Source organism: Leptodactylus fuscus, chromosome 5, assembly GCF_031893055.1.
Source record: "Leptodactylus fuscus isolate aLepFus1 chromosome 5, aLepFus1.hap2, whole genome shotgun sequence".
NCBI classification, from domain to species: Eukaryota; Metazoa; Chordata; class Amphibia; order Anura; family Leptodactylidae; genus Leptodactylus; species Leptodactylus fuscus.
In genome coordinates, this window is record NC_134269.1 from 121,825,528 (window position 1) to 121,841,400 (window position 15,873).

Here is a 15,873-nt window from a genome sequence, read left to right on the forward strand (position 1 = left end):
TGTCTACATGCCTAAATGCACTGAGTTGCCGCCATGTGATTGGCTGATTAGAAATTAAGTGTTAACGAGCAGTTGGACAGGTGTACCTAATAAAGTGGCCGGTGAGTGTATATATATATATATATATATATATATATATATATATATATATATATATATATATAATTTTTTTTTTTTTTTTTTTTAAAGTTACTGAAAATTTATAGCGGTCCTTTAATTGCAACATCAAGATTGCACAATAAATAGCAAGAATAGATTACAGTGTAATCTGTAAGTGGTTGTGCGAATGTAGGCAGTGCTGGGCATGATGGAAGATGTTCTATGTGGCTTTCTAAGACCAACAGCAATATACTACTTATACCCATTGGACTCTTTTGGCGTTTTCTAGCATATGATGATCTCTTTTTTTTTTTTTTAATCAAGAATAAAAGGAAACGAGCATGAAAAAGTTTCTGGATGTCGTGGCTTAAATGCCATACTGTCACATGCTGTTCACATACGGCCAAGCGATAAGTACTTCAGCTTAGGCCTATGCCCAGGGACGAATGGTTAATGTTAAACTTTCTTCCATTTCTATAACTGTTATAAACAAGAATCTAAGATCTCAGACGGATCAATTCCTAATGTCTGAGGAGCGTGAGCTGTAGAGAAGCATAATACTACACTTAAATTTCTACAGTGTTGTACTTAAAATCTCTGGCATACCAACTGGTAAGGTCTACACACCTTTCACCTAAACATACCGTTCTGTTCTTACCTGTGACTTCTGTAGATATGGAGGCAAGGCTGAACAAAGGAGCTACTTTCTTCTCATATATTTGTTTTCCTTTCTTCTTCCCACCATATGGGTTTATATAGACTAATAAATGCTTTGGTCTCCATGCTATTGAGAAGAAAATAAAACGCATTCTTTGTAAAGTGAGAAAAGAACATCAAAAGAATCCTTAGCTAGAAAGAGGTGTATAGTGCAAGTTATTTTTCTATAAGTAGAGTATGGGATGTAATACCTGAAACTCTTATCTCCTGCTTACTTTACATTTTAGCCTCTTTGGGCATTCAGAATCCTCAACTGAGATGTCAAGTGAGAGTAATAGATCTTGTAGGAAGAGGGACAGGATGTTTTATTGATGATAATCAGCAAAACTGCTCGGAGGTACAAGTCCCCTTGTTTTCAATGACATTATCTTTCAGTATTATTGAGAATAAGTATAAAAATATTCTTTAAACTTACTGACTTTACACAGTCATTGCATTTCTCTGACACTTATTAAGCCTGGCACCATTATAAATCTTTACCCAATGTGTCTTCAATTTCTAGAAGGAGCACTGTCAGTAGAATCTTTGGAAACAGGAGATGATGGCTTGCTGCCGAAGATGTTAGAAAGAAGAATTGGCTTGCTTGCACAAATGTATTTTGTGTCAGATATCAATGGCTACTAAAAATTGTCTCTATGAAACTGGAATTCGCAATGTAATTTCTAGGTGAGTCATATGTATAGATGTAGCTGAGTTAACCAGAGCCTCTTCACTTGGTTAAACTCCTGCAGAGTGTTATCTAACCACAGAAGACAAAAAATAAATAAAAACTTTTTACTTACTCTGCTGTTCAAGTAGATCATTAAGTGCTTGTAACCAGTGGCAACACAGAAGCTCATCACTGCACCAGAATGTTATGGCTTTACACCGCCAGCGGTGCTTCTTCATTCTCTGCACATAGTGCACTAGAGGAAAGTAATACACAAATGGAAATGAGCTGACTTAGCCAACTAGATTATTTTACGTGCACTAGGGCATTTGCACATCACATTCACAAACATTTATCTTCAATGGACATAAAGAAAAAGTTACAAATTGGGTGTTGATTAAAAGTTTTATAAGGAAAGACAATGGTTCAAAAATGGCAGATAGCGGGTTACAAAGAAATAGGTACTCGCCTCTCTCTGATCACCCCAGTCCCAGGCAGACTTAGGGTGCATGCACACTGAGTAACGCCGGGCGTGTATGAGAGCCGTACACGCCGGCATTACAGCAGACTGCCGAACACTTCCCATTCACTTCAATGGGAGCGCTCGTAAACGCCGCTGTTACGAGCGCTCCCATTGAAGTGAATGGGAAGTGTTCGGCAGCCCTGCTGTAACGCCGGCGTGTACGGCTCTCATACACGCCCGGCGTTACGTAGTGTGCATGCACCCTTACTTCTTGGTGTCTCTTGGTATAAAGGAAATGTGCTAAATGCCTTCCAAGGGAATCACTGGTCACAGCAGTGACTTTCCTCAGTCAGTAGTTGAGACACCGGGAAGAAAAACTCATGGGAATCTGGGCAGCATTGGAGCTGGACCTATGAAGGAGTGCAAAGTGCGGAGTATCTGTTCATTACTTTTTTGAAATCCACTAAAACTCTCTTTTTAAAAAAATAATTTATATCCCCTGGAAAAACCTTTTAGGGCTCATTGCAAATGCCATTAGTTGTGTGCAAAGCCATGAAAAGTGATGGCATAGGTGTTAAGTACATGTTTTCCACAGACACTATCAATACTATCAACGAAGAAGAAGAGAAATGGGCGTCTTCACACCTTGACTTCCTTAAAACTTAGCTTTTATTCCATGTTGAATTTAAAAATACAGAAGACGGTGCAAAAAGATATGAAAATACATGGTGAAAAAGAGTTTAAAAACCGCAACTACAGACAGGAAGAGTATTTGCTCCCTATTGTATACCTCCGTCAAAAGACCCATTCACAGACCTATAAAAACTATGGATAATTGTAGTAGTAGTAGTCATAGAAATGAATGGTTGTGTATGCTACCCGGTTATTAGGGATCTGTAGTAACAGATAGTACACGGGCCAAAGCTACAGTCATATGCATAGGGATTAAATTTCTCCCAAAGTTCATTAAATACTACATATATAAAGGAGGAATAACCCACATCCACAGGATTAGGAAATACAGATGTAGATAAAGGATCAAATCAAACAAATATAAATATATTACATCTTATAATACAAACATTTATTTTGTTAGTTTCTCTATCGACAGCCAAATGGCTTTTTATGGAGGATCATTTGATCCCATTCTTATACCAAACACAATGCCACAAAGCAGGTATGGTGAATCAGAATTTCTTACAGAAGGGTTCCCTTAGCATTGTGCCCTGTAGGAGTAATAGTCGGGGACTACATACAACTTAAAACATTTACAGATACGAATTTTGTGTAATAATTTACAATTGAATCATCTTATAAAATACGCATTGTGCAGAGGTTAGGATATATCTGCAGTGCCATCAATGTGCATATGGTCATTATGAAGAGATCATATGGCGAGCCACACACCCACCAGGAGTTCATGAATCACATGAGGATTCTGAATGGATGGATTAGGATTATTGCCTTAAAGTCAATGTTCCTAGGAATAAATGGACTTTACAGAATTCACATTAAATGCAATATGTGTCATGACAGTGACTGTTTCTTGTGAAGCTGTTGCACAAAAGTCTGGGTGTAGCTCCAGACAATAAAGAGATTATGGTAATATTAGGGAACTGACAAGAGACAGAAAAAGACAAAAAAAGAGCTCATTCACACTGTCATAAAAGAAACACTGCATTGTGCCCCTAAAACCATTTGCATTAGATCCATATTGGATCCCTTTTTCATGTCTGCTAATTTTCTCAGTGTTCCAAAATGATAATCTTTCTGTCCTAGCCTAAAAATTACAGCTTGATGAAAGGATTACGCTGCAGACAGTATTGTGTTTGTTGTAGATCAGGATACTACATGGAAATAAAAACAAGTCAAGTGATTTAGTCCCAAATCTAAGAAAGGATGAAGGTTTTTTTTTTCGTTTTTTTTAAGTTATGTAAAAGGTTCAACAAGGAACAGCATTGCTTCAACCAACCTATTCCAATTCACACCAGCATCTATTGATCAGCACAGTAGCATAGCAGAGGTATTAGATTATCTAGCCTATGCATCTTTTTCGGAATCTCAGGACATATATCTACCTGTGAATGCATGAGGTTTACACATGTGTTTCCACTGCATGCCTTGGTAGTACTTCTCATCGATCTCAGCTTCTCCTACTGAAACAATCTCAGAAACTGGGACAATATGAGCACCTGCAAGATAAAGAAGAAGAAAATGGAACAAGTACCTCTTGTATGGCAAGTGGTCTAGTCCCACATCAAGGAAGGGGTGAACTGCTCAATTAAAACATTTTCTATAAAATACATAGAAAAATGTCTGTAACCTGATCTTAAGCAATACAGTAGATCTTAGGAGCTATTATTGTACTAAAAATACTACAAAATGATGTACATGCTAGACATGGGTAAAGGGGTGTCCCCACCAAACAGTACAAGTCTATAGATTACAGTCAGGGGAGAGCATTCATTTCGGAACTGATATTACCAGCAACAGGGCGCATACTGGGAAAGCCAACAGTGTATTGTCGGTTTTCTAGTGGTGTATAAGACCGCACATTGATGAGGACATGAAAAGCGTCTGTAAGGCTAAGGCCCCACAAATTCTGTTTCTCCAAAAACATACCGTAGCTTGGTTTTGCAGTAGGCTTGAAAGATAAGCCCTATTCCAAAAATAAGCTCTAGTTATAGTCAGCGCCTCCAGCGCTAGATTATTTCACATGACGTCACGGAGACTGAGAATAGATATAGCGTAGCTCCCAACCATCCTGGACAATTGCCCTGCTACGTCCCAACACGGCAGGGCAAAATCTGTTTACCTGCTCTCGAGTTCCAACTCCCAGCACTACCATGCTGTGGGTTTGGTTACCTACATGACTAGATGTCAAGGTGCCACCCCGCCTCAATCTCATTCCGCTACAGTACCTCCCTATAAAGGAGTAGAGGAGAGGAGATAGAGAGGACAATATGCCATTTCCACCAATTGTTCAGCGAGAGAGGCAGAAAGTTTGTTTTAACCGGTTAAGGACAAGGCCCAGAAGTGCGTTAAAGACCAGGCCTCTTTTTTCAAAACTGACATGTATCACTTTAAATAGCAATAACTTTGAGTCGCTTTAATTTACACAAGTGATTTTGGGATTGTTTTCTCGTAACACATTGTACTTCATGTTAGTGGTAAACACTAATCAATATTTTTGTATTTATTTATAAAAAAAAACTAGGAAATTTGATGGAAATTTGGAAAAAATTGCAATTTTCAAAATGTGAAATTCTCTACTTTTCAGGCAGATAGTTATACCATCCAAATACATGAATAAAAATTATCTCCCATATCTCTGCTTTATATCGGCATCATCTTTTGATTGTCTTTTAATTTATTTTGGACGTCACAAGGCTTACAAGTGTAAGGGTGCATGCACACTACGTAACGCCGGGCGTGTATGAGAGCCGTACACGCCGGCATTACAGCAGACTGCCGAACACTTCCCATTCACTTCAATGGGAGCGCTCGTAAACGCCGCTGTTACGAGCGCTCCCATTGAAGTGAATGGGAAGTGTTCGGCAGTCTGCTGTAATGCCGGCGTGTACGGCTCTCATACACGCCCGGCGTTACTCAGTGTGCATGCACCCTAACAGCGATTTTCCAGATTTACAAGAAAATTCCCCAAACTAATTTTTTAGGGACCACTTCAGTTCTGAAAGGAATTATAAAGGCCTGTATAATAGAAACCCCCATAAATCACCCCATTTTCAAAACTACACCCCTCAAATTAGTCAAAACAGCATTTGGGATGTTTGTTAACCCTTTAAGCATTTCATAAGAATAAAAATAATATGGCGGTGAAAATTAGACATTTCATTTTTTTTCACTAATACATTCATTTAGACCTAAAATTAACACATTCACAAAGGGTTAAAGGAGAAAATGCATCTTAGATTTTGTTATGCAATTTCTCCCATACACAGAAATACCCCACATGTGGGTGTAAACTGATTTTTGGGCACACGGCAGTGCATGGAAGGGAAGGAGCGACACTGGGTGTGTGAACAGCAGATTTTACTGGAGTAATTTTCAGGCACCATGTCTCATTTGCAGTGCCCTTAGAGTACCAAAACAATGGAAACCCCCCAAAAGTGACCCCATTTTAGAATCTACACCCCTCACAGAATTCATCAAGGGGTATAGTCAGCATTTAGACCCTACAGTTGTTTCACAGATTTTACTAACATTGGGATGTGTAAATGAAAAATTACTAAAATGTCACTTTATCCCCAAAGTTTTCATTTTCAAAAGGGGCTAAAGGAGTAAAAGCCCCCCACAGTTTGTTAAACAATTTCTCCTGAACACGGCAATACCCCATATGTGGCCATATTCTGCTGTATGGGAACATGGCGGGGCTCAGAATGGAAAGAGCGCTATTTGGCTTTTGGATGGCAGATTTTTCTGGAATAATTTTTAGGTGCCATGTCGCATTAGCAGAGCCCCTAGAGAACCAATACAGTGGAAACCCCCCAAAAGTGACCCCATTTTGGAAACTGCACCCCCCACAGAACATATCAAAGGGTATAGTGAGCATTTTGACCCTACAGCTGTTTCACAGATTTTATTAACATTGGGGCATGAAAATGAAAATTTACTTTTTTTTTCCAACAAACTGTCAATTTAGCCCCAAATTTTTCATTTTCACAAGAGGATAAAGGAGAAAAAGCCCCCCACAGTTTGTTACAGAATTTCTCCTGAACACAGAAATGCCCCATATGTGGCCATAATCTGCTGTATGGGAACATGGCGGGGTGCAGAATGGAAAGAGCGCTATTTGGCTTTTGAAGGGCAGATTTTGCTGGAATATTTTTCAGGTGCCATGTCGCATTTGCAGAGCCTCTAAAGTACCAATACAGTGGAAACCCCCTAAAAGTGACCCCATTTTGGAAACTACACCCCTCATAGAATTTATCTAGGGGTTTGGTGAGCATTTCGGCCTCACAGCTGATTCACAGATTTTATTAACAATGGAACGTAAAAATGAAAAATTACTTTTTTTCAAATTAATCGTCCATTTAGCGCCATATTTTTAATTTTGCAAGTAGTTAAAGAATTAAAAGCCCCCCACAGTTTGTTACACAATTTCTTCTTAACACGGCAATACCCCATATGTGGCCATAATCTGCTGTATGGGGACATGGTGGGGCTCAGAATGGAAAGAGCGCTATTTGGCTTTTGGAAAGCAGATGTTGCTGGAATAGTTTTCTGGTGCCATGTCGCATTAGCTGAGCCCCTAAAGTATCAATACAATGGAAACCCTTCAAAAGTGACCCCATTTTAGAAACTACACAGGTGACAGTAAACTGGAATTCACCAAGAAGTGACCCTATTTTGTAGGGACAATTTTAGGGTCTCTGCAAATGTGACATGGTGTCCAAAAATAAAGAATATAAATCTGCACTCCAAAAGCACATATCGCTCCTTCACGCCCTGCTGTGTACCCAAATGGCGGTGTATGCCCACATGTATGACACTGGTGTACCCCGAATAACAGACTTAATGCCATATGTGGGTAAAAATGGCTGTTTGGGCACAGAAGGAAGGAGCGTTATTTTAGTTTTTGGACGTCACTTTTGTAAAGCCCCTGAATTGCCAATAAAGTGGAATCCGCATACATGTCACCCTATTTTGGACACTACCCCACTCATGGGATTTATCAAGTGGTGTAGCGAGCATTTTTAACCCTTGAGTGTTGCATTTATTTAGTTTCCAGAAATGAAATCGCAACTGATAATGAGAAGTTAAAAATGAAAATTTTCCAGAGATTCACCATATCAGTGCCAATATGTTGTGCCCGACTTATGTCAGCAGAGACACTCCAAAAACTGGTAGGGGGTATCCCGGGCACAACAGCTTTTAGAGCGTTCATCTCTGATACAAGTCGGGCATAACATATTACGCACTGAAATGACGTATTCCTGGAAAAATGGTCATTTTCACCTCTCACAATCAGCTTCATATTCATTTCTGGATAATAAGTTATAGCATCACTTGGGGGTTAAAAATGCTCTCTGTACCCCTGGATAAATCCTTCAGGGGTGTAGTTTCCAAAATAAGGTCACATATCAGGGGATTCCACTTTACTGGCATTTCAGATCTACAAAAGTGTCATGGCATCCAAAAACCAAACCGTCTGTGCTCCAAAAACCCAATAACCCTTCTTCCCTTCTGTGTCCGGCTGTGCCCCAATATCAGTTAATATTCACATATGACATTACGTCCGTTATCCCGGGTACACCAGTGTCATACATGTGTCATACATGTGGCATAAACTGCAGTTTGGGCGCACAGCAGGGCGCAGAAGGGAAGGAGCGCTATGCGGCTTTTGGAGCACAGATTTGGATGTTTGGTATCTGGATGCCATGTCATGTTTGTAGAGCCTGTAAGGTACCAGAAAAGTGGATTCCCCAAAGGAGTGACCCCATTTGAAAACTGCAACCCCCAAAGAATTTATCAGGGGGTGTAGTGAGGATTAGTATCCCAGACGTGACTGCACAGCGGATGGCGAAGAGGGAATATATAAGCTGTGCGGAGAACATTGCAAACAACAAATTCCCTACTATGTCCCAGTAGCTCCTATGATTGGGGGAAGTCACTCTGGGGGTCACTACTTGTGTCTTTTCGCTCATAAGCTGTAAATCTGGGGTGTCCCCTGATATTCGCTCGCACAGCTTATATATTTCCTTCCTGCCGCAGCCAGTTGAGTTCTAATGATTTGGCGATTTTGGTGTTTTTTTGTCTTCACGTTGGTAGAGGCTATAAATTCTTTATTTTTCTGGTGACGTGGCCATATAAGGGCTTGTTGTTTGCGGGATGAGATTCATTTTGTAATGACACCATCTTTGGGTGCCTACAACTTATTGAATACATTTTATTAACTCTTTTTTGCTGGATTTAGAAAAAAAAAAATCAATTCCGGTATTGAGTTTTACCTTTTTAATTTTTCGCCATGCAGCGTACAGTAAAAGTAACATGTTCCCTTTATTCTGCGGGTCGGTACGGTTACGGCGATACCTCATTTATGTTATTTTTTTATGCGATACTAATTCTGCAGAACAAAAACACATTTGGGGACATAAATCAATGTTTTTTGCATCGCCATCTTCTGAGAGGCGTAACATTTTTATTTTTCGGTTGACAGTGTTGCTTGGGGGCTTATTTTTTGCGGGACAATGTGCGGTTTTTATTGGCACTGTTGTGGGGTGCATATGACTTTTTGATCACTTTTTATAGCATATTTTGTAAGATGAGATGGTGAAAAATCATTACTTCCAGTGAGTTTTTTCCGTTTTTTTTTTTTTTTTTCCGACGTTCACCGTGTATATTAAATATTATTATACTTTTATTGTACAGATTGTTACGGACGCGGCGATACCAAATATGCATTGTTTTTATTAATTTTTAAAGTTTTTTTATATACCGGTAATTCATTTTCTATAGAAAAAAAAAAGAGATTTTGGGGCTTTATAACTTTATTACTTTTTTTATACACTTTATTTTTTCACTTTTTTTTTTTACTTTTTCATGTGTCCATTTAGGACACTTGAATCAGTTGATGCTTTGATGAAAGCATCAGCTGATTCTACACAGTAGCTGACAGGACACGAGCAGGACATGAGCCTGCTCGTGTCTTGTAAGCTGCAGAGGAAGTGAGACACATCGCTCACTTCCTCCACCGTCTGGCAGGATCACCAGGTATGTGGGGGCTCCGGTAGTCTGGGGTCACTGGCCAGACCCCAGACTACCTTTTACTGATATCGACACCCCCCGATCTCGCCGCGGGGTGTGCCGATCGGGTTAACCTGACGGCGGATCCCTTTCGATCGCGCCGTGATGTTTCACGGCGCGATCGAAAGAGTTAAAACGTCCAGTCGGACTCAGTTCCAACTGGACGTTATGGAGGAAGGGGTTAGGTGTTAGTAACCGAATCGAATCGAATCGTTAGTAATCGAACACCACGTGGTAAAGTGCGCCAAAATTCGACACCGCTGGCTCTGCCGGAGGAGGCGGAGTCTAAGGTCGGACCTGAATGGAGACTGGTGTGGAGCGATCTTAGACTCCGCCTCCTCCAGCAGAGCCAGCGCTGATTGGCCGAATTCCGTACTCTGGCCAATCAGCACTGGCTAATGCATTGTATTGGCGTGATGAAGCAGTGCTGAATGTGTGTGCTTAGCACACACATTCAGCTCTACTTCATCGGGCTAATAGAATGCATTGGCCAATCAGCGCTGGCCAATGCATTCTATTAGCGTGAACTGAGTTTGCACAGGGGTTCTAGTGCACCCTCGGCTCTGCTACATCAGATTGCTACATCTGATGTAGCAGTGCCGAGTGTGCATCAGATGTGTAGTTGAGCAAAACTGACTCAGCACTGCTAAGTCTCTGCATTCGCATAGGAATGCATTGGCCAGCCTTCGGCCAATCAGCGCTGGCTCTGCCGGAGGAGGCGGAGTCTAAGGTCGGACCTGAATGGAGACTGGTGTGGAGCGATCTTAGACTCCGCCTCCTCCAGCAGAGCCAGCGCTGATTGGTCGAGTTCCGTACTCTGGCCAATCAGCACTGGCCAATGCATTTCTATGGGGAAAAGTTAGCTTGCGAAAATCGCAAACTGACAGGGATTTCCATGAAATAAAGTGACTTTTATGCCCCCAGACATGCTTCCCCTGCTGTCCCAGTGTCATTCCAGGGTGTTGGTATCATTTCCTGGGGTGTCATAGTGGACTTGGTGACCCTCCAGACACGAATTTGGGTTTCCCCCTTAACGAGTTTATGTTCCCCATAGACTATAATGGGGTTCGAAACCCATTCGAACACTCGAACAGTGAGCGGCTGTTCGAATCGAATTTCGAACCTCGAACATTTTAGTGTTCGCTCATCTCTAATGAAGAGAAAAGAAAAAAAAATGATTTAGCTGTGATTTTCCTCCTTCAATTATCCTTACTGGGGATGACAAAAGTCTACCCGTTGTGAGAAGAAAACCAAATAAGCATCCATAATTAAATCATACAATGTGATTAAGTTTGTTAAGTAAATCTAAATCTGCCAGCACTGAGCAAAAGAAGTCCTAGGGGTTGTATTTAAACATAAAGAGCAAATTATAAAAGGAGAAAAAAAAAGTTAAAGCATCCAAATACACAGCCGAAGCACACTATGGAAACTGTGCAAAAAAACCCAAAAACTATTAGGTACTATTAGGCTTCAAAACGTCTGATACAGTAAACCACCACAATGTACTAATACCTATCAGCGGCACTCTCACACACCTTCAGAGGTAGAGGGTTGGAGCGTGAAGGTTAGCTAGGATTTGCCCACAGTCTGAATATACTCCAAAGTACAATTAATATATAGATAAAAACACAACTGCCTGTTTATAATAAAGGCAGTAAGATTATATATATAAATATTATTTGAGAGCGAGAGAGATGTTGAGTAAGGGTATGTCCAAATGGTGGAAACCAAATTCCCTGCAGGCTACATTTCTAACAGTCAGTCAGTCATCCCTAAACTCAGCTCCAGGGTATACAAAGACCATCCGCTATGATGTCTCCCGTACGCCCAGTAACAGTGTGAGTCCAACACTGGGGTTGGAACCAACAGCATCAGTCTCTCTTCCTGCAGATGTTCCCTCCTCCTTCACCTTCTATCTCCACAGACTTCCACAGACAGTAGCTGTAACGTAAACCTTGATGAAACTCAAAATCCATCTCATCGCTGCCTCCTAAGACAGATTTTACCAGTTATCTGAATAAATGATCAGTGCAACAGAAGATGTCTCATAAGGAGAAAAAAACCTTTTAATGTAATAGGGTACATTACAAAACTTCTTGTCACATCTTGGAGCACTTGATTTATGGACAAAATTGAAGAAACAGTTAAGTCTATGATATGGCCACTGCATAGCAACAGTGTAAATCAGGCTTTGCTGACATACTTTCTGTACCTGAGTGTAAGAAGGTAACCCTTTACAGTCATACTGCTTGGGCTGTACCAGACAGACTCCTATGACATTTCTGGCTCATGATCAGGCAGACTTCTATCACAGTTATAATGAATAAGACGACTGTCCAGCTTACTTGACTATATACGTATGGACTCAAATTATTTAGGAGAACATATATGTTTTTTAATAGAACAATAATCAGACTATTATTCCAACAGATAGACATACTTTGTGCTATGTGATCTATCGCTTGATAAACAGGCAGGAATAGAAGCAGAAAGGAGGCTAAAGTGCAGGGGACTGGGTACAATATACAAAAAGGAAGTCCTGCATGTGGTAGACAATCATGGGGCGGAGGGGGGGGGGGGGGGCACAGTGATGGAAAGTTGTGCTCTTAGCTGGTGGTCTTCGAAAGATACTTAAAGGGGCTCTATCATTGGGAAAAGTCATTTTTAACTAATCACATCCTTGCATAGCCATTAGAAAGTCAATTTCACACCTACCTTTAGTATGTAAATTGCCTCAGTGGTTTTTTGAATAAGTCAGTTTTTATTCATATGCTAATTAGACTGATGCTCTTTGCTATTGTTTCCTATGGGTGTATACAGCACAGGCTGCTGCTGATGACTCAGCTTCCTGTTTGCACACACACATAGGAGAGAATAGCAGAGACGAGTGCTGCTACGAACTTCCTGTGCTGGCTGGAAGCTCATTAGCATATGAATAAAAACGGACTTATTCAGAAACCACTTAGGCAATTTACAAACTAAAGGTAGGTGTGAAATAGCATTTCTAAAGGCTATGCAAGGATGCACTTAGCTAAAAACAACTTTTCCCAATGATAGAGCCCCTTTAAGAGGAAAAACAGGATTTCAGGACTGAAAATGTTAAATTTCATGGACAGAGTCAGTTTCTTACCTGTATACAATCGATGTGTTAAAGTGCCTGTCAGACCTTGTGCTCTGTGAAGAACTCGTGTGAAACAAGCACCTAGTACAGAAAAGAAATGTATATATATATTAGTTATGTAGTAACTAAAAGGAAACCGGTTAGGCTGGATTCACATTCATGCAAGAGTCTCCATTTTATCTTTCGGCAATTTCAGTTTAAAACAATGGGGCCCAGTCAGACATCGTTTTGGTCCGCTGTTTTAGCGGTCTTTGTCTCCGTTGTTGTGGTCCTCCTACAACCTTGCCCTATAGCTACATATTTTAAGTCACCCACCCACTCTCTAGTACTCAACATTTTTTTTTTCTTCCAATTAAGAGTCCTCTGTACTAAAAAGCATAGTAAGACGCATTGCGCAGTACAATTAGAAAAAAGGAATACAGACATATTCCAGCCAGACATTCTTTATGTATAACATGCATTCAATTCTATAATACGCTCAGTGCTTACACCAAATGCACAGTTTTATCCTGCACAGCAGCGCTCTAAACCAGTGGTATTCAGAGAATATATTGCATTGTAGTGAATGGGACAGCTGCAGTACACTGAGCGCTGAGAAGGTTACAACTTGTAATGAGTTGTATTGCTAAACATACATTGTACCTGCCAGTTCCCCCAGAATGAAGGATATTCCCCATAGCTGCAATACTCTGCAGCTTCTGGATAGAGACCCCAAATGAAGGGCTCCCATCTATTAATTCAAAATGACATAGCACTTGTAAAAGAAAACATTCATGGCTATCGCACAGAGCAGTTGGAGAAAATTGGGAACATATTTTAGGATGACTAAATATTCTAATTTGCATTGGTCACAGCAGCTCAACATTTGCAAACAATTTCAGGGAAGGTTTACTTAGCATTTAAAAGGCGTCTACAATGTCCCACAAGATACATATCCCCCTTGTTACAGAGCACATTACAATGCTAACATACCTTTGTTACGTAGCTCACTTTGGTATATTTTGAGAAAAACAACTTTAATGCCTTATGTAAATGAGGCAGTTGTTACATAGACCTTCAGCTCCCTAGAGCCCTGCTCGCGCCATCCACTGTGCCTGTACAACCCTATGCAATGAATGCTGATCTCTCCACTGCTATGCCATCACCCATCCTACTTAACGTCTTCCACACAGCCAGCGTACTATTACGGAAGTTACTGGGTCTGTAAAGAAAATGCTTGCTCTTATCGCGGGCATTTGCCCTTTCATTTAGCCCCCCCATTACCTTAATTTCAACCATCTGCTACAGTCCTTTCACTATACAGGACTGAAAAACTGACTTAAACAAATTGTAAAAAAAAAAATGTAAACGTGCATTTAAAAAAAAAAAAAAAAGTTAAAATTGCTCCCCAAATAAAACAAACAAAAAAAAAAAAAATTAGGCATTTTTGCATCTGAAAAAAACATCTGTAACGTTCTGAAAATGGTATAAACAAAAAGTAGAGCTGGCCTTATGCAGCACTGTACACGAAAATATAAAAGTTTTTTCAAAGGTTTGGATTTGTTCTTAAGGTTTTAAAATGTAACAAAAAAACTATATAAATTTCATATCTCCTTAATGAATTGCAACATACTGGTAATGCCAGGTTCATACAGGTTCATTTGAGTCTCTCCATCCCAGATTCCGCTTAAAATCGGTGGAGAGAAAAGTGTTGCAAGGAGCACTCACTTGTCTGGTATAAAAAAAATAGGTGATAACCGGGCGAATCCCATGGCCGCAGATTTCCGTGTGTGAACGCTTTTTAAGTGGACAAGATTTTCGTCTTTCATGTCTCCATGCAGATCCAAAGAACAGAAACCCGAACAATAATGTGAACCTAGCGTAATATGTAATTTTGGCTGCACAGTGAAAGTACACAAGAAAAAGACACAAAAATTCATTTTCAAAAAATTAAACTCTCACATGGCTCTGTGAACGGTAAATGGGTGATTTAAAAAAAAAAAAAAATGGCTGTGGCGGGAAAGGGTTAAGCAGCAAAAAAAAACAAAAACAAAAAAAAACACTGAAATCCTGTTCCTAGTGCACCAACCGCCTCAGACTTCAAAGATGTTTTTCTCCAAATCTAGAAAATGACATACATAACAAGGGTATATTATTTATCACTGTAATGTGCTCTGTAACATGGTGGTGACAGGTGAATACGCTTGGGATGGTGGTAGACTCTCTAACAACTACACATACAGTATTAGATTATACGGCTAACATTGCTGCAAAGCTCGCTGTTTCGTTTGTTTGTTTTTTAATCAGAATGTATTCAAACAATGCTACAAAATAACAATGAAAAGAACGGACAACAAAGCTACCATCATCGGGAAATAGCACTGGCAGCAACAGAAAATTCTGCGAGGGCCCAACAATAGTTATTCAACCATTGGGTGCCTGGACAGATAAAAATGGGAAATGGAAATATGTTTGGAAAAAAAACTGTCATCTTAGTTGGCATAAAAATAACTTTCACATCAAGGGAAATGCCATGTAATAACCCACAACACTAACCTGTATCCTTACAGACTATCTGTTGTGTCTACATGTATAGCTTTACTCAGTGCAATCTTACAAAGGTATAATACAACGAAAAAACAGTGCATAACAAAAGCAGCAAATCTCTAAATCACCAGGACAAGCTTATTCTGTCAGAAGAAAGCTTTTCCAAATTTCTATAATGAAAATCCTGCCTTTCAAGAGTTACTATATGCCATTTCTTTTGCACACAGCTTATTTCCATGGTAACCATATTGATTCATTTTTAAGATATATTGTAAAACTTGTCCTAATTTATCTCGCTGTGTAACAGCAAACAGAAGCCATCATCCAAACTTCTGCTCCTTTACCAGCAACATAATGACCAACAACAGCGTCCAAGACGTCTTCAGAGCGTTCACATGCACATATTTCATTCACCTTAGCAACGTCGTGTTCCGTCTGCAAGCTGCACCATGCCATAGAAAATGTATCATCACTGACAGTCAGATGTCATTCCTAAATATACTCGGGTCATGTTTTTCACCAAATGTTTGT

At 40.0% G+C, this 15,873-nt stretch overlaps 1 protein-coding gene across 2 annotated transcripts in view; it reads right to left on the reverse strand.

Annotated features, from left to right (window-relative positions):
- Positions 1–15,873, reverse strand: part of CERK (ceramide kinase) — a 69,260-nt gene that overhangs the window by 31,339 nt on the left and 22,048 nt on the right. For both annotated transcript variants that reach the window (XM_075274178.1, XM_075274177.1), the window contains exons 2-5: positions 12,826–12,897; positions 4,007–4,120; positions 1,599–1,721; positions 758–883 (exon numbers count right to left, since the gene is read on the reverse strand). In XM_075274178.1, the coding sequence (XP_075130279.1) occupies positions 758–883; positions 1,599–1,721; positions 4,007–4,120; positions 12,826–12,897 (435 nt within the window). The remainder of the gene's footprint in view (positions 1–757; positions 884–1,598; positions 1,722–4,006; positions 4,121–12,825; positions 12,898–15,873) is intronic.